We start from the raw sequence: 22,363 nt of genomic DNA, 5'->3' as shown, positions 1-22,363 counted from the left end.
TTGCGTCGGCATGGATGTGCAGCGCAGTAGCAGCATGGACTGATTCTCTGTCGGAGGAGTTAGACACCATGGACAGAGATAATATTTTATTGACCCTGGGGCATATCAAAGATGCGGTCCTGTATATGCGGGATGCTCAGAGGGACATTTGTTCTCTTAGCTCTAAAGTAAATGCAATGTCCATCTCTGCCAGAAGGGTCCTATGGACTAGGCAGTGGACAGGGGATGCTGATTCAAAAAGACATATGGAGGTTTTACCATATAAGGGTGAGGAATTATTTGGGGACGGTCTCTCAGACCTCATTTCAACGGCAACTGATGGGAAGTCAAAATTCTTGCCGTATGTTTCCTCACAGCCTAAGAAAGCACCATATTATCAGATGCAGTCCTTTCGTCCCCCAAAGAGCAAAAAGGTCAGAGGAGCATCTTTCCTTGCCAGAGGTAAGGGAAAGGGAAAAAAGCTGCATCAAACAGCCAGTTCCCAGGAGCAGAAGTCCTCCCCGGCCTCCTCTAAATCTACCGCATGATGCTGGGGCGCCACAGGCGGAGCCAGGAGCGGTGGGGGCGCGTCTTAAGAATTTCAGCCACCAGTGGGTGTGTTCACGGGTGGATCCTTGAACGATACAGATTGTGTCTCAGGGATACAAGCTGGAATTCGAAGAGACGCCTCCTCAGCGCTTCCTAAAATCTGCCTTGCCGGCCTCCCCCATGGAGAGGGAAGTAGTGCTGGCGGCAATACTCAAACTATATCTCCAGCAGGTGGTGGTAAAGGTTCCCCTACTTCAGCAGGGAGGGTTTACTACTCCACAATGTTTGTGGTACCGAAACCGGACGGTTCGGTCAGGCCCATTTTGAATTTAAAGTCCCTGAACATTTATCTAAAAAAATTCAAATTCAAAATGGAATCACTCAGAGCGGTCATTGCAAGCCTGGAGGAGGGGGATTACATGGTGTCCCTGGACATCAAGGATGCGTATTTGCATATCCCCATTTTTCCTCCTCATCCGGAGTACCTCAGGTTTGTGGTACAGGACTGTCATTACCAATTCCAGACGCTGCCGTTTGGCCTGTCCACGGCACCGAGAATATTTACCAAGGTGATGGCGGAGATGATGATACTCCTTCGGAAGAAAGGAGTTACAATTATCCCATACTTGGATGATCTCCTCATAAAGGCGAGGTCCAGAGAGCAGTTGCTGATCAATGTGGCACACTCTCAGGAGGTGTTGAGACAGCAAGGCTGGATCCTGAATATTCCAAAGTCGCAGCTGATTCCTTCGACACGTCTGCCCTTCCTGGGCATGATTCTGGACACGGACCAGAAGAAGGTGTTTCTCCCGGAGGAGAAGGCTCGGGAGCTCGTGATTCTGGTCAGAGACCTGCTAAAACCGAAACAGGTATCGGTGCATCACTGCACGCGAGTCCTGGGAAAGATGGTGGCGTCATACGAAGCCATTCCATTCGGCAGATTCCATGCGAGGATCTTTCAGTGGGATCTGCTGGACAAGTGGTCCGGATCGCATCTTCAGATGCACCGGCTGATCGCCCTGTCCCCCAGAGCCAGGGTGTCTCTTCTGTGGTGGCTGCAGAGTGCTCATCTCCTCGAGGGTCGCAGGTTCGGCATACAGGACTGGGTCCTGGTGACCACGAATGCAAGCCTCCGAGGGTGGGGGGCAGTCACTCAGGGAAAAAACTTCCAAGGACTGTGGTCAAGGCAAGAGGCTTGTCTGCACATCAATATCCTGGAACTAAGGGCAATATACAATGCCCTGACTCTAGCGGAGCCGCTGCTCCGAGAAAGACCAGTGCTGATCCAGTCAGACAACATCACTGAGGTCGCTCATGTAAATCGCCAGGGCTGCACAAGAAGCAGGGTGGCAATGGCGGAAGCCACCAGGATTCTTCGCTGGGCAGAGAATCACGTTCAAGCACTCTCAGCAGTGTTCATTCCGGGAGTGGACAACTGGGAAGCAGACTTCCTCAGCGGACACGACCTACACCCGGGAGAGTGGGGACTTCATCCAGAAGTCTTCTCACAGATTGTAAATCGATGGGAACTGCCACAGGTGGATATGAATGCGTCCCATCTCAACAAAAAACTAAAAAGGTATTGCGCCAGATCAAGAGACCCTCAGGCGATAGCTGTGGACGCTCTGGTGACGCCGTGGGTGTTTCAGTCGGTCTACGTGTTCCCTCCTCTACCTCTCATACCCAAGGTATTGAGGATCAAAAGGAAAAGAGGAGTAAGAACAATTCTCATTGTTCCGGATTGGCCAAGAAGAACTTGGTACCCAGAACTGCAAGAGTTGCTATCAGAGGACCCGTGGCCTCTACCTCTCAGACAGGACCTGTTGCATCAGGGGCCCTGTCTGTTCCAAGACTTACCGCGGCTGCATTTGACGGCATGGCGGTTGAACGCCGGATCTTAGCAGAAAAGGGCATTCTGGATGAAGTCATTCCTACGCTAATAAAGGCTAGGAAGGACGTGACAGCGAAACATTATCACCGAATATGGCAAAAATATGTTGCTTGGTGTGAGGCCAGGAAGGCCCCTACAGAGGAATACCAGCTTGGGCGATTCCTACAATTCCTGCAGGCAGGTGTGACTATGGGCCTTAAACTGGGATCCATAAAGGTCCAGATTTCGGCCCTATCTGTTTTCTTTCAAAAAGAACTTGCTTCACTGCCTGAGGTTCAGACATTTGTTAAAGGAGTTCTGCATATTCAGCCCCCTTTTGTGCCACCAGTGGCACCGTGGGATCTCAACGTAGTTTTGGATTTCCTGAAATCCCACTGGTTTGAACCGCTTAAGTCCGGTGGAGCTCAAGTATCTCACTTGGAAGGTGGTCATGCTGTTGGCCTTGGCTTCGGCGTGTCAGAATTAGCGGCTTTGTCATGTAAAAGCCCCTACCTGATTTTTCATGTAGATAGGACAGAATTGCGAACTCGTCCGCAGTTTCTGCCAAAGGTGGTGTCATCTTTTCACCTGAACCAACCTATTGTGGTGCCTGCGGCTACTCGTGACTTGGAGGACTCCAAGTTACTCGATGTAGTCCGGGCTTTGAAGATTTATGTCTCTAGAACGGCTGAAGTTAGGAAGACTGACTCGCTGTTCATACTGTATGCACCCAACAAGCTGGGACCACCTGCTTCAAAGCAAACTATTGCTCGCTGGATCTGTAACACGATTCAGCAGGCTCATTCTGCGGCAGGATTGCCACATCCAAGATCAGTAAAGGCCCATTCCACAAGGAAGGTGGGCTCTTCTTGGGCGGCTGCCCGAGTGGTCTCGGCTTTACAGCTTAGCCGATCAGCTACTTGGTCGGGTTCAAACACATTTGCTAAGTTCTACAAGTTTGATACCCTGGCTGAGGAGGACCTTGAGTTTGCTCATTCGGTGCTGCAGAGTCATCCGCACTCTCCCGCCCGTTTGGGAGCTTTGGTATAATCCCCATGGTCCTTACGGAGTACCCAGCATCCACTTTGGACGTTAGAGAAAATACGTTTTTACTCACCGGTAAATCTTTTTCTCGTAGTCCGTAGTGGATGCTGGGCGCCCGTCCCAAGTGCGGACTGTTTCTGCAATATTTGTATATAGTTATTGCTAAATACAGGGGTTTTTGTTATGAGCCATCCGTTGTGGGAGGTTCAGTTTATGTTCATACTGTTAACTGGGTAAGTTTATCACAAGTTGTACGGTGTGATTGGTGTGGCTGGTATGAGTCTTACCCTGGGGTTCAAATCCTTTCCTGGTAATGTCAGCTCTTCCGGGCACAGTTTCCTTAACTGAGGTCTGGAGGAGGGGCATAGAGGGAGTAGCCAGTGCACACCAGATATACTACTAAATCTTTCTTAGAGTGCCCAGCCTCCTGCGGTGCCCGTCTATTCGCCATGGTCCTTACGGAGTCCCCAGCATCCACTACGGACTACGAGAAAAAGATTTACTGGTGAGTAAAATCTTATTTTTTAACAATTCTATTACTTTGAAACTGATATCGGCTTATGAATTTAATCAAGCACAGTCTTAGCAGTGACAGAAGTCAGGAGCCTTATTCAGGTTTGTTAGCAAACCCCCCCAAAAATAAGCAATAGGGCAAAACCATGCTTCACTGCAGGTGGGGCAGATGTAACATGTGCAGAGAGTCAAATTTGGGTGGGGTGTGTTCAAACTGAAATCTAAATTGCAGAGTAAAAATAAAGCAGCCAGTATTTACCCTGCACAGAAACAAAATAACCCACCCAAATATAACGCTCTCTGCACGTTACATCTGACGGGTGCAGTATGGTATGCCGGCGGCCGGGCCCCTGGCGACCAGCATACCGGCGCCGGGAGCCCGACCACCGGCATACCAACAGTGTGGCGAGCGCAAATGAGCCCCTTGCGGACTTGCTGCGCTCGCCACGCTGCGGGCACGGGGGCGCGCTACGCTATTTATTCTCCCTCCACGGGGGTTGTGGACCCCCACGAGGGAGAATAGCTGTCGGTATTCCCGGTGTCGGGATCCCGGCGCCGGTATGCTGTGCACCGGGATCCCGACATTCGGCATGCTGAAGACCACCCCATCTGACTCCCCTCCCACCCCCCCTTCCCCCTGCAGTGCACATGGTTTTACCCACTAGTGTGCTCTATTGGTTTGCTAACAAACCTGAATAGGGCCCTATGAGCACAAAAGACATTCAGTGCAGCTGAGCAGCCCAGGACCTGGCAGAGGTCCTGCGAGGGATCCTATGGTGCTACTGAAGCCACAGAGTACATAGCTGTAACCAGTGTCGAACTGGGGCATGTAGGGCCCACCGGGGGAATGCAGTGGTAGGGGACCATGTTAGGGGTGTGGCCAGTCTGCAGAGGAGGTGTGGCCTGCCACCTCATTGGTTTGACTAATCATTAGAGAGTGCAACATCTGGGCCCCTTCATTGATATATACAGTAAATTCAGCTGCTGCATGCCTGATAATGTACCAGATTAATAACAGCAATGCACTGTAGGAAATACACCATATTCCAGTATAAGGTAACATCTGTATAATGTATAATTCAAGGGCACAGTCTGGAACCTGATCCTTAGAGCAGAAGGTGGGGCCCCAGGCAGTAGTGCCCACCGGTGGTTTCCCCTGTACCCCTGTGGGCCAGTCCAAGCCTGGCTGTAACACAGTCTATGAAGATTGGTGAATGAGCGAAGTAACCAAAAACACAGTTACCTGGAGGTCTATTCATGAAGCAGTGAAAAGAGTAGAGAAACAGACCAGTGGTGAAGTCACCCATGGCAACCAATCAGCATCTCCCTTACCTTTTCTAAAATGTGCTTGATAAAGGCTTCCTCCAAAGATGATTGGTTGCCCTGGATAACTTCTCTAATGGTCCTTTTCTCGTATTTTCACTGCTTCATGAATAGACCCATAAGTAACAGCTACATTACAGTTACTGACAGTTGGCCTGAACTCAGACCCCTCCCCCCTGTGTCAGTGATGTCATCACCTACTGAGCTTGTGGATCTCAGGGCATACCATTCTTGATATCATACAGTTAAAGTACTCTGACCTGCACAGTTATGACAGTCTGCTATTTATGGGCAATGCTAATTATAGATACTCTGATATCTGCATACGAGTATGAGTTCCAGATACTCTGCCTGTGTCAAGCTGACATTCATTATGCTATTTCAGTGTAATCCACACCTTATGACTATGCTTGAGAACTTTACTGGCAATACCAATCAGTCTAACATCTAGAGATCCAAAGGTTAAGTTGTTATTAAGAGTGTGAGAAATGCTTGTATGCACAGGACACACAACTAGAGTGGATGATCTACTCAGAGGCGGATTGGCCATAGGGTCTACAGGGAAGATTCCCGGTGGGCCGACGCACCCGTGGGGCCTGTTTTGTTTGAAGACATGTGGTCCTATTTATAGACATAATGAATAAGATGCCAAACAATTTGCATATATGAAAATGACTTTGCCACTTAGCCTGTGATTGCAGATGATCTAGTGTACGCTATGTCTGCCTGCTTGGCTGACATATAAGATTGAGTGAATAGTGATTGGGATACGGTTGGTGTAATAAGCAAGAAAATATATCTTTCTACACAATGATATAGTTTCCTAAATTCTGAAGGTGTATCATATAATGTGCTCATAATATTTATTTATTTCCTTTTAACTTCCCCCTTGATGCTAGACATGCCCACTATCTGGAAAGTCTTGGGGGGAGGGTGCTGCTGCCATGGCCCATGGCTAGACCTTACACCTCTGGTGCTGCCCATGTGAGGCCACTATTGCACATTTTTTCCAGGGCCGCTTTTTGTTCCCAATCCGCCCCTGGATCTACTCCACCGTATACTAAAGAAAACCTCTATCATTTTTACTTACTTTAATTGAGTAATATCAAGTCTCCAACCTTGCAGAATCATGCTCCACCTTTCTCCTAAACTATATAACTCTCTCCTTTCAAGTTCCTACAGTATCTCTGATATGGTGGTATCTTGGCTTTGTTTCAGTACATGATGGGGGATATGTACTAAAAGTGGAGAAGTGAGCCAGTGGAGAAGTTGCCCATGGCAACTAATCAGTATTCGAGGTAACATTTATAATTTGCATACTAGAAAACTATACAGAGCAGCTGATTGGTTGTCATGGGCAACGTCTCCACTGGCTCACTTCTCCACTCTTATCACTGCTTAGTACATGCCCCCCTTAAATTCTGGTCCAATAGAGGTACATTTCCCCTCATAACAATCCTCACACAAATCAATCCCTTACCTTATACTTTATAGACTATTTTTTTTTTAACACAAGTAATATCATGTGGTCACAAAGTTTGGAAATAATGAGCAAAACAACACAGAGATAAGAGATGGTGGATGGATAAGGCATGTACAGAGAACAATCACCTAGCACTGAAGCCTTACTATACTGTATACACCATGAAGCATGGTATCAATTTCCAGCACGTTTAACACTATGGGGGGTCATTCCAATCCATTCGCACGCAGCGGTTCTTTGCTGCGGTGAGAGCGGGTCGGAACTGCACATGCGTGGCGCCCGCAATGCGCGAATGCGCTTCATTGCCCAGCGACAGCAGTCGCCAGACAATGAATGACCAGAAGAGAGAAGTGATCGCTAGCGCGATCGCAAGAAGATTGACAGTGGGGAGGCGTTCTGGGGCAGAAACTCGCCGTTTTATGGGCATGGATATCCGAACGCAGGCGTATCCAGGTGTTTGGAGGTCTGATGTCTGACGTCAATCCAGACACCTTCATCGCTGGATCCATCGCACAGGGTAAGTAAGTCTGACCCTGGACTTGTTTTGCAGGAAACTTTTTTTAGCATAGCAAGGCTGCACAAGTGATCGCATCCCTGCTATGCTAAAATACACTCCCCCATAGGTAGCGTCTAGTTGATCGCACGAGCAGCAAAAGTTGCTATGTGCGATCAACTCGGAATGACCCCCTATGCTGTGTGTAATAATGTGGAATCTCTGGGAGTCATATTGCTGGGCTAACATATCACATTGAGTGACTCCATTTCTGAAGAAACGCTTTGGTAAAGAAATTTGCAACCCTGAGACTGAGGGCTGCTCAGATGCCTAATGTCCTGCGCTATGTTACCAATGGTGACTCAATGCTGAATCTTTCAGACCCATTCAGTGGATCTAAGAAGCCAGCATTAACATAACTTCTCAGATCCACTGCTACCAAAGACATGGCCAGATCTGCATTTACAGGTGGGTCCATTTATATTGACCTTTAATAGGATTAATTGATTCTGGGCAGTCAGACTTAATTCCCTGCTGTATTGTTCATTGTATTGTATTGTATTGTATTGTATTGCAGCTGAGAACAATAGATGAAGGGTTTCTGTTAATAAATCATGTTGTGCCTAGGCGCAGCAAACTAGCCAAGATAACTGTGGACCCATCTGTATCTCCTCACATGCAGGGGACCGCCCAGCACAGGGCACAGCTGTCCATCATGTGTGAGGCCGCCTCCCGATGCATCTGCAATTAGATTGCGGAAGCACCAGAACTAAGGTTGACCTCTGGTAGCGCAGCCCGGCTGCGAAGTCAGGCTGTCTGCCGCCAATTTTTTTTCCAGAGTGGCTGCAGGTGATGTTACACAGCTGCCCCAAAAACTGTCCCGGCCCGCCTCTGTTCAGAATGCCTCGCCCCCCCAACACGTTTTTCCCCCGAATGTATATATATAGATCATACATATTTGAGTGTGATGCGTGTGACTGGCGTTTGGGATGCCGACGGTCAAATGACCAATATTGGCATCCCGATGCTGAGAAACCCGAAAGAGGTCGGGTAAGTATACTTACCCACCCTACCCCCTAACCCTCCCTTCCTGCAGCCTAAACACTCCCCCCTCCCCCACAGCCTAACCCTAACTCTAACTCTCCCTGGTGGCGCCTAACTCTAACCGGCCTCCCTGCAGCCTAACCCTAACTTCCCCGGTGATGCCTAAACCCTCCCACCCATCACTGTCTAACCCTTGGAGTTTCTGGCATACTTCCGGGATGTTGGCTGCCAAGATTCTGTATCGGTACTCTGAGTGATGTCAGGATTCCGGCACCAGCATTCTGGTCGCATGTCGGAATTCCGGCGCTGGGATTTCAACTGCCAACATCCCGACCACATCCCGCATATTTAGCTGTGTAATAAAATACCTATGTTTTGTCTTTAGATCTTACAGAAGAAGACCCTTATTTGCCATGGACCCTGTCACAATTGTTCTGTCCGCTGTGGTCATTCTATTTTTGTCCTATGTTTATAACTATCGGGAACAACACAAGTACAAGAATTTCCCTCCAGGACCAAAACCTTTGCCGATCATTGGGAATATACACATGATCGACATGGCAAATCCTCATAAAACATTTATCCAGGTAATACAGTACTTCTGCTAAATGACCATTAAATGATTTATGTCTACAATTAAAATAAATGTGCTTATGAAGAAAATAATGTTGAATTATTTATTTTATTACCAGTTATTTGTATAGCGTACACATATTCCGCAGCGCTTTACAGAGAATATTCACATCAGTCCCTGCCCCAGTGGAGCTTACACTCTATATTCCCTATCACATGTACACGCACACAGTCACGCTAGGTTTGATATTGTTGGGAGCCAATTAACCTACCAGTATATTTTTGGTTTGTGGGAGGAAACCGGAGTCCCCGGAGGAAACCCACGCAAGTATGGGGAGAATATACAAACTCCACACAGTTAGGGCGATGGTGGGAATAAAACCCATGAGCTCAGAGCTGTGAGGCAGTAATGCTAACCATTACACCATTCATACTGTTTAATCTACTAGTGCAGAAGGGATTACAAGGGAAATAAATTATGATCAATCAAATATCCCATATTCTTTATACATATTATTTATAGAGATGAGCGGATTCGGTTTTACTCGGTTCTCAAAACGACATCTTATTGGCTCACGGATGTCACGTGTTTTGGATAGCCAATAAGATTCGGTTTTGAGAACCGAGTAAAACCGAATCCGCTCATCTCTAATTATTTATAAATGTGATATAATGTGCATACATTAGCTATACTGAACTTCATATGGTAAGGAACTAATTGTGTAAGGAGAAGCAAATGCAGAATCTTGCTGAAGGACTGATGGGGGTTGTACCCTGAGCCAGTGGTGCCAAGAGGGGGATGCAGGTACTTTTTACTCGGGCCCAGGCCTGATAGAGGAGCCCAGCCTGGGCCCAAGTCCTCATCCTCCTTTACCTGGCAGTTGCAGCTCTTCTCCTCATCCCAGCACATGCTGCTGTGTGCTGGACTGCAGTGTGGCCATTTAGGTGCTTAAAGTACTATTTTTTTTTCTAAGGGTGCAGTGCCACGCCTCCCATGATTAGGCCACACCCCCTGAACAGTAGCTAGGCCCGGCCAGGCTCTCTACTGCCCTGCCCTGAGGCATTTAGGCCTTTGTATGATTCTAACAGTGATATTTACTAGATTAGTTAGCAGGGAGGAGGAGGAGTTTTGAGCTGTAGTTTGTATATTAAGAACTGTTCCCCTAATGGCAACCTCTCTACTTCATGACATCCTCCTTTCCTATTTTTTCTTGTTTGCCTCTTGAAGGCGAGAGTGAGCAGGAAATTATAAATGATGCCATAGTAAGAGTGGTATACTCTATTTCTCAGAAGGGCATTGGCTGTCCTAGACCATATGTTGAGGTTAGTGGCACCATTCTGCCAGTTGGGTCATCCATTGGGTATGATAAGATGGAGTAGGTGGCAGCCATTGTTTGACACCTTTTAGGCAGATGGATAGTTGCTGTTTGATTGCAGGGCCTGGGCGTAGTAATTGGACCTGCTTGCTGTTTCCTTGCTGTCATGCGAGATATACCGTAGCTATTATTGTCATCAATAAATCCAAACGTAACACAAGCTCTTGTTGTCCACGTGATTATCTGTAAGAGGTTGTGTTTGTATTGCACTGGCAGTAAATGGCAGCATATGCCATTAAGAAGTTTAACACTTGGCTCTGTTGTTAGTCATCCTAAGTAAAGCTATTTGCCTGTTATATTACTGTAATGTCTTATTTCCATAGTCATAATGGTTTGATCCTGTATGGCAATAATGCAGTCTTCATCTTTAGTTGTCAATAAATGATACTTGGATGAAGCAGTAGTTGGAATCCCACCGCTTTTAGAACAAAAACATATCCAAACCCTGATTTTCTTGCACTGTCCTTTGTTTTACAGATTTCCATCGGAAGTTTGTTTCAGTTGTTTGAAATATCTTCAATCAGAAATGTTGTAAATGTGTTCAATTGACCAAATTCGTGGTTTATTTCCTTTTACATCAGTTGTCAGCAGCGCCTTTACTAAGCATTTTGGTACCCTGTGCCAGAAAGAGTACTGGCGCCCACACCCCATCCTTTAGAGTCCCTTTCACATAACGTCACACAGTAGAGTCCCTTTCACATTTTGTCACAGAGTTAAGACCCTTGTTTACGTTACATCACACAGTAGTATACCCTTATTCACGTTATGCCACACAGTAGTATACCCCCTTATTCACATTACATCATACAGTAGTCTACACCCTTATTCACGTTACGCCACTCAGTAGTTAACCTCTTTATTCATGTTACGTCACACGGTTGCATACCCCCTTATTCACATTATGTCACACAGTAGTATTCCCCTTATACATGTTATGTCACACAGTAAAGTCCCTTATTCGTTACATCACACAGTAAGGTCCCATTCACGTTTCGTCACACAGTAAAGACCCTTATTCACGTTACGTCATACAGTGGCATACTCCTTATTCACGTTACATCACACAGTAAAGAACCTTATTTATTTTACGTCACACAGTAGTATACCCCTTATTCACATTACATCGCACAGCAGTATACCCCTTATTCATGTTATGTCACACAGTAAAGACCCTTTCTCGTTACATCACACAGTAAGGTCCCTTTCACGTTTCGTCACACAGTAAAGACCCTTATTCACGTTACGTCACACAGTAGCATACACCTTATTCATGTTACGTCACACAGTAAAGACCCTTATTTATGTTACGTCACACAGTAGTATACCCCTTTTTCATGTTACGGCACACAGTAGTATACCCCTTATTCACGTTACGTCACACAGTAGTATACCCCTTATTCACGTTACATCACACAGTAAAGACCCTTATTCACGTTACGTCACACAGTAGGGACACTTATTTTTGTTACGTCAAACAGTAGAGACCCTTAAAGTACTTTATGCCACACATTAGTAGTGCTCTTACACACATTATGCCACATAGTAATGCCTCTTATACATGATGCCCTTACACATTATGTCTTTAAACATTATGCAACACATTATTCCACTTACAAATAATGCCACACATGATGCCCCTTACACATAATGCTGCACACTATGCCCTTACACTTTATGCCATACATTATGCCCTCACACATATCTCTTCCTATCTCCCCCCCCCTCCCCACAGTCAGCCATTCAGCCAACAGCCCTCCTCTGGCTCTCCAGACATCCAGCCCAGCAGTAAAGCAGACAGGCAATGGCTCCCTCCCGTTGTCAGTGGCAATCTCATCCGGTGGCAACAGCTCTCTCCCAGTTGTAGCGTCTCTCCCGGTGACAGAATCTCTCCTGGCGGCTGGGGCTCTCTTGGCAGCAGCAGCTGTCTTGTGGAGACAGGGTTTCTGTCTCTCCTGGCAACAGAAGCTCTTTCGCATGGCAGAAGGGGCTCTCTAGCGGCAGCAGGTGCTCTGTCTCTTCCCCGGTCAGGCTAGTTTTACCCCCACCTCTGGTGCTCTCTCGCCTCTCTCTCCTGTGGTGCTATGGATTGAACAGCCCTGGATGATATGGAGTCTGGTGACTCTAGGTAGCGCGGGCCTGTTATTTGCGGGTGTGGCTGGTTCTCCGCCCACAGGGCATATGAGTTGTGTGCTGAGCACCATCCGCACACACCTTTTTACTGCCCTGGTTGTCAGTATAGAACCTGTTGGTATTTGCTACAGTATGTACTGAGCAAGTGTATTTACAGTATAGTAAAGTGACGCTATAATGATATCCAGTGTTCCTGTCATGCTGGGTAATGTGGTGCACCAATGTCCGCATACACAGCTGTTGGCTTTAGGTGCACCTGTGCAGTGTAGAAATGTCTCAAGAAATTGTCTTAAGCTATTGGCAACTATATTTTGAGATGATCTCTCTTCTCAGAGGCAACTTTGTAAGAGATTCTTACGGTCTGAAATTGCCATGATCCACAAGTTACTGTAAAGGCTCTACCTCTAGATAATGATTTATTGACTGGTACACTATAATGTATTTTAATTCTGAGTGCGGTCTAATTAATTTCTTCTATTATTTACTGTATCTTCAGCTGTCGAAGATGTACGGCCCGGTATTCAGCGTCCAGTTGGGCATGATGAAGGCGGTCATCCTATGTGGTTATGATGCTATAAAAGATGCTCTTGTAAACCATGCGGAGGAATTTGCAGACAGACCGCGCACTCCAGTGCTCGCTAAATTAATAAAGGACCATGGTAACTGTTTACAGTATATAAAATGTTTTCAAGATTTTAGTACTGACGTGGACCCACTAACCGGTATGCTGTCCGTCAGCAAAATGACGGCTGTTGGGATTCCGGCATTGGTTTCGCGAATGCCGGGATCCCGACCGCTGACTTTTTGACTGCATCCTCTCTCCGATGCCATATGAAAGTGGTACGTATGTTTATAATCCTTGTGTCATGCAATGTTCTCTAAGCCGCTTATTTCTTTTGTTCATACTGTCTTTATTTACATACTCTGTAAGGCGCTATGAAATCGCTGTTGCGCCGTATAAGTAAAGCATAAAAAAAACAGTTTGGCTATGATATAGATTAAGCAATGTAAAATTTTGCTTGAATACCAGGTTTTCCCAAAAGCCAATCTTCATAGGGGCCAATAATAAATTCAAACGGTAATATAAACTAATGATATGCAATATTGTATGTTAATTTTTGCAACCTTTATCACTTGTTTGATCCCTTTGTTTGTTGTTTAGAAGATGATGCCATGTCTGTAAGCAGGTACGCGGTGTGGCGCGGCCGCAGCGCAATTTATGAAAAGCTAAGATTGCTGTGGTGAGCCAATCGCAGTGAGCAGCATCATTGTCCCGCCCCCTCTTGCTGGATAATATTAGCCAGCGTGAGGTCGGGGAGGGGCAGTCTGACGGCGTAGGAGGAGCGACAAAAAACTCCTGTAAATAGACGCCGTGAAAGTCCTAGATGGGCGGAGGCCATGTAAAAGAGCTTAAAGGCCGCTGCCCTCAGGGTGAAAATTAAAGAAGATGCCATGGAAGTCCTAGATGGGCGGCAGCCATACAAAAGAGCTTAAAGGTCACCGCCCCCCAGGTGAAGAACACACGCCGCCCGCTGTGGATTTTTTTTTGCTTTCTTTTGTGGGGGTGCTATTTTCCATCTTGTTCTGGGCAACAAAACCTCTAGTTATGCCTCCGATAGACTCCATGATGTTGACAGGTACACCACAATGTATTATGTCATAAAGTTGACTTGATTAAAGTGGGGAATTCAATTGTTTTTGGCTTTCTTAACCCCCATCTCAAGTGACAGGAGCTATTCAATTGTTTTCTGCCAATGGGTGTGAATTCCACCAGATCCTGTTAGTTCTTCCTGAGGTAGTGGGCAGAAATTGGCAAAAAAAGACTCTTTTGGGCACCTAACCTGCCGTTTTGACAGTGCACCCGATACTCTGCACAGGTTTAGCCGCATTACGCATTTAAACTTGTTGTACTTGGGTGCAACTATCAAATAAAGTAATGGGCACTCACGGGACTCGCGCCTATCACAGCAATTGAATATCATATCATTTACTTAGAATCAAAATGTCAACTTCAGCAAAATGCCAGTGCAGTCAAAATTATATTATATGAAATGTTGATGCAGTTAAAATGTTGACAATAGAAGTTTTAGGGTTAGAGTGAGGGTTTATAGGTTGGATTAGGGTATAGGGTTAGGCTTAAAATTGGGTGTCGACATTGTATACCTGTGGCTATTTTGGCTGTTGGCATTTTTAGCATGTCAAAAAGGAATTTGTTTCCCCCAGCACCCTGAATGATAACCGTAACCAGATATAAATTCCACATGATAATAGAGTTCGGAGATCTTCGTTACACATATTTGCACAAATGTGTGAATAAGCCCCAAAGCTGCATCAAGGCGTCTCTGTATATTTGGGGTCCCTAGCGCTATATCTAGGTGCAGGGTGTGGCACCCCAAAACACCAGCATAAGCCAGAAAGCCCAGCGTAGCATACCAGTGAAAAAACTATAGTGTTAATAAATTAGTATTTAGGAAGCCAAAGCTATAGAGAAAGTGATACAAAAATGAAATGCAATTAAAATAGAGAAATAGTGTGAAAAGTGTTAATAGAATGTAAAGGTATGCCACACTAAGGCCATCCAGCTCAGCCAGTCCAGAGGCACCACACCTCACACCTCCATTACCCCAATCTGGGTCTAAGATTAACCAGCAAGGAGCCACATGATAATGGCTCCTTACTACAATATGTCTAAGAGCTACCTACCTTGGAGCAACCCCATAATGCTCCATGTGGCATGTCAGGAACCTCTCTGCCTCTCACAACAAACATATATATTGGTAGATGCTCAATTAGCTTAGCGATATAATTCAGGTGCTCGAAAGGGAGGGGTATTTCTAAGCAAGAAAAAAAGGCATTTGTTTCCCCCAGCACCCTGAATGATAACCGTAACCAGATATAAATTCCACATGATAATACAATTCAGAGATCTTCGTTACACATATTTGCGCAAATGTGTGAATAAGCCCCAAAGCCACATCAAGGCGTCTCTATATTTGGGGTCCCTAGCGCTATATCTTGTGTAACGAAGATCTCTGAATTCTATTATGTGGAATTTATATCTGGTTACGGTTATCATTCAGGGTGCTGGGGGAAACAAATGCCTTTTTTTCTTGCTTAGAAATACCCCTCCCTTTCGAGCACCTGAATTATATCGCTAAGCTAATTGAGCATCTACCAATATATATATTTTGAGCATGTCGCCATTACACAAGTGTCAACATTTTACAAGTCGACATTGTGGTGGTCGACATGGTGGGTAAATACTGCAGATCTTTACCCGTACAGTTGCATGCACCTATGGGACTGCACCGCCCCTATCAGTATTCTTGTGGACATAGCCGTTATCACTATCCGTATCAATCTGCACCAGCCATATACCGGAGATCAGAGGGTTCTCTGCATACAGTATGCTTCTAACGGAATAGCCCACTCACTTGGTCATGGTATGTTTATCCTGCATGCAACCGCCCCATTGCCACCCTACTTAGCAATTTCTGCCTGCTATGTGGATACATGGGACTCTGGATCAGGCTAATAATATTTTGCTTGCAAACATTTGACTCCTATAGTGTATGAGATCTGTTTTAAGGCCCATACACACTTGACGATAAAATGAACGATGTCGTTCATTTCAGCCCTCATCAACGATGTCGCTCATTATATCGTCAAGTGTGTATGCATCAGACGACCACCGATGCGCGGCCCCGTGGGACGTTAACGACCCTCGCTTATCTGTGGAGCATGTATGCTCAATTTCCACTATGGTTGTTACCGACCAGAGACGTCTTTGAATGTGTATGGTGTGAAAGACCAACGACCAACAACCAACAACCAAGCCACTGTTCACCAGCCCTGTTCCCAGCTCATTATTTTAATAAACTGTTCAGCTTGGATGCTTCAACGATGAATGGTCTTTCGTCTTTGGTCGTTGGTAGTGTGTTTGCTCATGTCGTTTGCTCAGCTGTTCAAGGGAAGTTCAAGGGAAGTCGTTAACGACGGTCGTTAACGATGTGTGCATCGTCAAGTGTGTATGGGCCTTAAGACTAAACAAATAAATAGCAACTCCAAAGTGTAATTTCCCTTAGAAAAAGCTAATCAGGCGCAATTGATAGATGCATCTGGATAAGAGAAATTGTTTCTAAAAAAGACAAAAGCAGCTCCCAGATAAATATTCTGTACTTATTCACAATAAACAGCTAGATAAAGTAGAGAGCGCTAATTTATCTTATATGAACAATATTTATTGTACCAAATTTAAAAAAAATAAATTAAAAAAAATAAAAAAAATAAAATATATATATATATATATATACTCGTATAATGGATGCATTCATAAATACAATTATAATTAATTAATAAAAATCACCAAATTGCGGGTATGTCACTGATACAGAAAAGGAATTAATATGAACCAATTGATGAAAGTTCCGTAATAATACTTTCATGTTAATGCTGCTATTTTCCTGTAGTTATTTCCACATGAGATAAAGTCTCTGTGTTAAGGTTATTCAGCTGAAAAGGAGGAATCCCATCAGTGGAAATATGCAAGGGTGCAGATATATAGCAATGATTAATGGCTTCCAATATCGGTCCTGTTAGCAGTTCCTTTTATAGATATTAGAGTAGTAATAAAGCTTGTTGATGTTATATATGTTTAGCTTTTTAAAAAAGATCCAAGTAATGACTCTTATTAGAATGTATTAACAAGGACGTCTGTGACACGTAGATACAGCTGATAAGAGCGTTTCACAGTTAGTTACTGCTAAACGGCTCTAATTACCGGCTCCCGCAGGAGATGGATTTGTTGAGCCTCGTGCAGTGCTGGAATATACTCGTGCAGGTGACCAGGTTGAAATAAGTCACTGAGGTTACGTTGTAAAACGGCACTACACAGTTGATATGTTTCCACGGCTCCAATTACCGGCTTGCAAAGGAGATGGCTTTGATGAGCCCAACTGCGGTATTCAAACGTTAATTACTCACATGAGTAGTTGAGATAGAAAGTCACTGTATACTCCATTGGTCACTGTAATGGCCGATGATAAGTGATCAGAGTAAGTCCGTATAGGTGAGTAGAAAGTAGGCAACCTTAATGCGTTTCTCCGCTGGCATACACATGCGGTTTCATCAGAAGGTCAAGACTAAGCCCAACAAGCTCCGTAGTACGCTAAGAACAAACTGCGTTTAGTACTTGGCACTTATATAACAGACGTCAAGTTGAATACGGTTATTTGATCTCTATGCTGAATCGTGCTAGAAGGTGAATTACATGAGTGAATTTTCTATGCTGAATTACTGTATAGTAGATGGTGAATTATATTAATTAATTCTCCACGGTGAATTACACTTGGAGTGCTAGATGGGGCATTCACCAAAAGAAAATAAAGAATTAGTTATTTTACCATTGGTGATGTACAATATTTCCTAAAAGATATCAATGAACCCAGTAAATACAGCAATCACAGCGCAACTCTGAATGGTGTTGCAGAAGGTAGAATGACAAAATTTAATTTTGCAGTATGGTGAAACAAAAGCTGAACATGGCCTGTTCCACCATGAACTTACTGTACACTTTTTATAAACAATAAATACTGCAATGCGAGCAGTGACGGCTCCAGAGGAGGGGCTGCAGTGCAGTCCAACATTCAAATAGGGGATCCGCACCAACTGCTAGTGAGTCGGTTTGGGATGACAGTTGGTGGCAGTTGGTGTAGCTACCCTATTTGAATGTTGGACTACGCTGTAGCCCCTCCTCTGGAGCCGCAACTGTGGGGCTGCAGCATAGTCCAACATTCAAATAGGGGAGCCGCACCAACTGCCAGTGAGTCGGTTTGGGATGACAGTTGGTAGCCCCTCCTCTGGAGCCGCCACTGAATGCAAGCTATCCGGACAATTTAGGTAGCAGGGGGAACCCCTTTCTGTGTACTGTATGTGGTGGTATGAATGATTAGGACAGGGTAGACCATAGTAAGCTTTTTATTGGAATTTAAACTACAGTACCCCAAACATTTATGAAATAAAATTGTTCTAAAAGAGAATATGGGCCAAAATATACAGTATGTAGTTTTATCTCATTTAACAAGAAACATTCTTTAAAAAAAGTAATTAGTACAATTAATATTTAGATGTGTAGACAAGTATGATTCTGTTTGTGTATGTAATTTGTTTCATCTCAGTGTCTATTATCAGGACATAAATTAAGATCCGATCTCATGTCAAATATATTGTAATATTATAATAAAACTGATATAAATGGCAGAATAAGAATAATTTTATAGTGCTCACAGACTATCCCTCACCAATGTGAACGTTGCTTAGGTTGGGTGACAGACTGATACTGGGTCTATTCATGAAGCAGTGAAAAGTGGAGAAGTGAGCCAGTGGAGAAGTAGCCCATGGCAACCAATCAGCTAATCCGTATAATTGTATAGTATGCAAATTATAAATGTGACTTCAATGCTGATTGGTTGCAACTTCTCCACTGTCTCACTTCTCCAAACTTTTAACTGCTTCATGACTAGACCTCTACAGTGGGTAACCGACTGATGAGGAGCTGACGTCATACTCTACACAGGTGTTTGTTTTTTAGTGCTCACATCTCACCAGTATTACCTTATGTCCAGAACTAATGTGTACTATAAGTCAGCACAGTGACTGGTATATATTCTGTACAGGTCTTGCTTTATCGAACGGTGAGAACTGGAAAGTGATGAGACGATTCACTCTTTCAACGTTACGAGATTTCGGGATGGGGAAGAAAGGAATAGAGAACAAGATCACTGAAGAGGCTGAATGTTTAATACAGACATTTAAGTCATATGGAGGTGAGTGGTTACTTTATAATTTCACCAAGCAGATATTAGCGATTAGTACAAAGATTATTTTAGTACTATGTATGAACAAAATACCACTCTGTATATTCCTCCTAATTTTACTTATGTGATTTAATATATTTAAATAATTTCACCACTTATGGATTTGACTGTGAGTCCTTTAACCACTTGCCTGGCATGGTCGCATCAGATACGGCCATGCCTGCAAGTGCTCTATCTGACCATGTCGCACAGGATGCAACCAGTCAGATAGAGAGTGTTAGCAGCTGCAGGGAAGGGAAACTTCCCTCCGCTGCTGCTGTCAGAGGGACCGGAAGGTCCCTCTGCCTCCCTGCACACTCCACTACTGATTGCCGTGCTGCCGATCACTGCTGATCAGTCAGCATGGCAGGATCCCCTCCTCCAACGGCTGCAGACAATGGCAGCTGCTGGGGAGTGTAAATTAACCCTCTCAAGCCACCCCCAGACCCCCCCTTTATACCTGGAGGCTTTCCCGGCTTTCAAAATGAAAGCCGCGATGGTCGCAATGTTCCCGATGTTCTGATGGTCGCAATGTTCCCAATCGATGTTTCAATGTTTGGGGTGGGGGGGTATTTAAAAAAAAATAATCTTTTTTGTTAACTAAAATCATTTGGGATAGGGTTAAATTCATGTTCTTCACCTAATTTACTCATAAAAAACACGACCATTTCGGAGCGGTTTTTGGCAAAATAAATCAACAGTTAAGTGGTTGCCATCTCTGCCTTTAACTTTATACTTTTCTAGATGCATTTAATTTTTTTTCACCCCACTCTTTGTTATAATGTCACACTGCAGTTTACTTACATCTATTGTTACCTTTTAATAATAGCCTTTAAAATAGTTAGGAAGACTTGTGGCGTACTGTACTTAAGTGCACCTAGCAAATGACTTCTGAACCCTGAAAGTTGTTATTCAGCATGTTCTTCATAAACTGAATACAAAATTGTCACTTGTTTCTTGGCATACTAACGAAGACTATAGCTTCATTTAATTTAATTAATTCAATTCCAATATTGCTTGTTTTCATGAAATTTTGTAATATGTTTGTTCTGTTTCTAGGAAAACCCTTTAATAATTTGACCATCATGAACGCTGCTGTAGCCAATATAATTGTTTCCGTACTACTCAGTCATAGATATGAGTACGATGATCCAACCATTCTGCAGCTCATGAGTGCAATTAATGAAAATATAAGACTCCTGGGAAGTCCTATGGTCCGGGTAAGTCATTTTTAGACTGCTCTTTCAGAAATGCTTCCTTTTTATTTCGACATCACTTTTCCCTTACAAAAAGTTGATACATTCAAAGTTTGATCAATTATGTAAAACCATTGAAAGGTATGGGATAATAACAATGTACAGTAGATACATTATGATATCCAAATGTATTAAGCCTAAAAAGAGATAAAGTGGAGACAGATGAAGAGTGATAAAGTACCAGCCAATCAGCTCCTGTCATTTTTCAAACAGAGCCTGTGACATGACAGTTAGGAAGCTGATTGGCTGTCATTTATCACTCTTTATACAGTACATCTCCACTTTATCACTTTTTAAGGATTAACACATATGGGCCATAACAACTAATATCATAAAATGAGCACTTACAAAGGAATGTTGTATCACTATAAATGACTCAGGGCCTGATTCAGGCTGCATTTTTGTAACAGTGGGTCTGAGAAGGCATGTAAATTCAGGTGTTGTCTTTTGAAATGAGATGCCCACCTGTGGCTACTCGGAACTGTTTCATGTGTCTGAAGATGCTTCATTGGATCACTTCTGGTTATATGGGGCATATAATAGTACATCTGAGTTAAACAGAATGTCCACCATAGCTGCCAAGGTCAACTAATGCCTGCAGGAATCCAGGTAGATAATGAAGAGATAGCCATGACGATGGAGCAAAGTTAAACACATAAGTTGGATTTTCTGGTGGTAGTGCTAGAAGCAAACCCAGCCAAGTTAACTACAGAAATTGTCTTAACAAAACTGCTACAGTTTCAAGAGTGTGAGCCTGTTATATTGAGAATACTGCATTACACACTGAGAGTGAAAAGCTAAGAAAATTAAAGTACAAGTGTTACAGTATATATGTCGCACATTAGGTCACAAAGCAAAAGAATGTAATCAAAAGAATGTAAATGTTATGCAGAATAAGAAGTGACACTCAAAGATGAGTCCGCTTTGAGTGTCAGACAGCTGCAGAACAGAATGCTGATAAATTGACTTAGGAGCTACCAGGAATTTTAGCTGCAATGAAGAGTGATTCACCACATTAGCCTCGTGTGATCCTATAACAATTAACCACTTGACTGACAATTTTTATTTCCAAAAACCACTCAGAAATTCTAATTTTTTTTAAATGAATGAATAAGGTGAAGGACATGTTTTTAATCTTATCCAAAATTATTTTACTTTTTGATAAAGATTTTTTTTTTATATTTGTAAAAACAATGTTTTTTTTAAAACATTGGAACATAAGACAAAACCACCGGTGCATTGTGAAGGACTGTCACATCACTATGCTCTATCTATAAATAATCTTATGACTGAATTGGTAGCCAAAAGAAGCTCTCTTTCCATAGCAATCTGGTTGGACTAATATGCAACATGTGCCACTTATTCTCATATTTTCCTATATACCGTAACTCCTATTTTCTTGTACTGTAGATTATAACTTAAAAGCAGAGACTTCTTACATTTCTTTCTTTCTATCTATTAGTAGTAGAGATGTGCGCCAACTCTCGTGTTTTTTGTTTTTGTTTTTCGGTTTTGGCAAAACCACCATCAAGTGTTTTGTTTTGGATTCAGATTTGGTTTTGTTTTGGAAATTTATAAAAACAGCCAAAATCATATATTTTGGACCTGTTTTTCCTCCTGCAGTAATATTAACCTCAATAGCCTTAATTTCCAGTATTTCCGGTCTATTTAGACCACCTCACAGCTCTCAATATTGTTCACCAATTTTGGCCAAAGGCCAAAGAATAGACAGAGCAGCAGCACAAACACTTATAGTTAATTTAAAAGAATATAGGACATCTATAAAACATTGCGGCACAGCAGTGTCTGACAGGATGGCAGTTTAATAAACAATGAGACCCCATATAAATATTTTTTTCATTCAACAATAAGAGGC

At 43.7% G+C, this 22,363-nt stretch overlaps 1 protein-coding gene across 1 annotated transcript in view; it reads left to right on the top strand.

Annotated features, from left to right (window-relative positions):
- Positions 1–22,363, top strand: part of LOC134908923 (cytochrome P450 2K6-like) — a 65,820-nt gene that overhangs the window by 8,463 nt on the left and 34,994 nt on the right. The window contains exons 2-5 of the mRNA XM_063915176.1: positions 8,684–8,885; positions 12,874–13,036; positions 19,052–19,201; positions 20,291–20,451. Of these exons, the coding sequence (XP_063771246.1) occupies positions 8,712–8,885; positions 12,874–13,036; positions 19,052–19,201; positions 20,291–20,451 (648 nt within the window). The 5' untranslated portion in view covers positions 8,684–8,711. The remainder of the gene's footprint in view (positions 1–8,683; positions 8,886–12,873; positions 13,037–19,051; positions 19,202–20,290; positions 20,452–22,363) is intronic.

The sequence above is a fragment of the Pseudophryne corroboree genome, chromosome 4, assembly GCF_028390025.1.
Source record: "Pseudophryne corroboree isolate aPseCor3 chromosome 4, aPseCor3.hap2, whole genome shotgun sequence".
In the NCBI taxonomy this organism is placed as follows: Eukaryota; Metazoa; Chordata; class Amphibia; order Anura; family Myobatrachidae; genus Pseudophryne; species Pseudophryne corroboree.
Note: the sequence above shows the minus strand (reverse complement) of the source record. Positions and strands in the feature narration are given on the sequence as shown.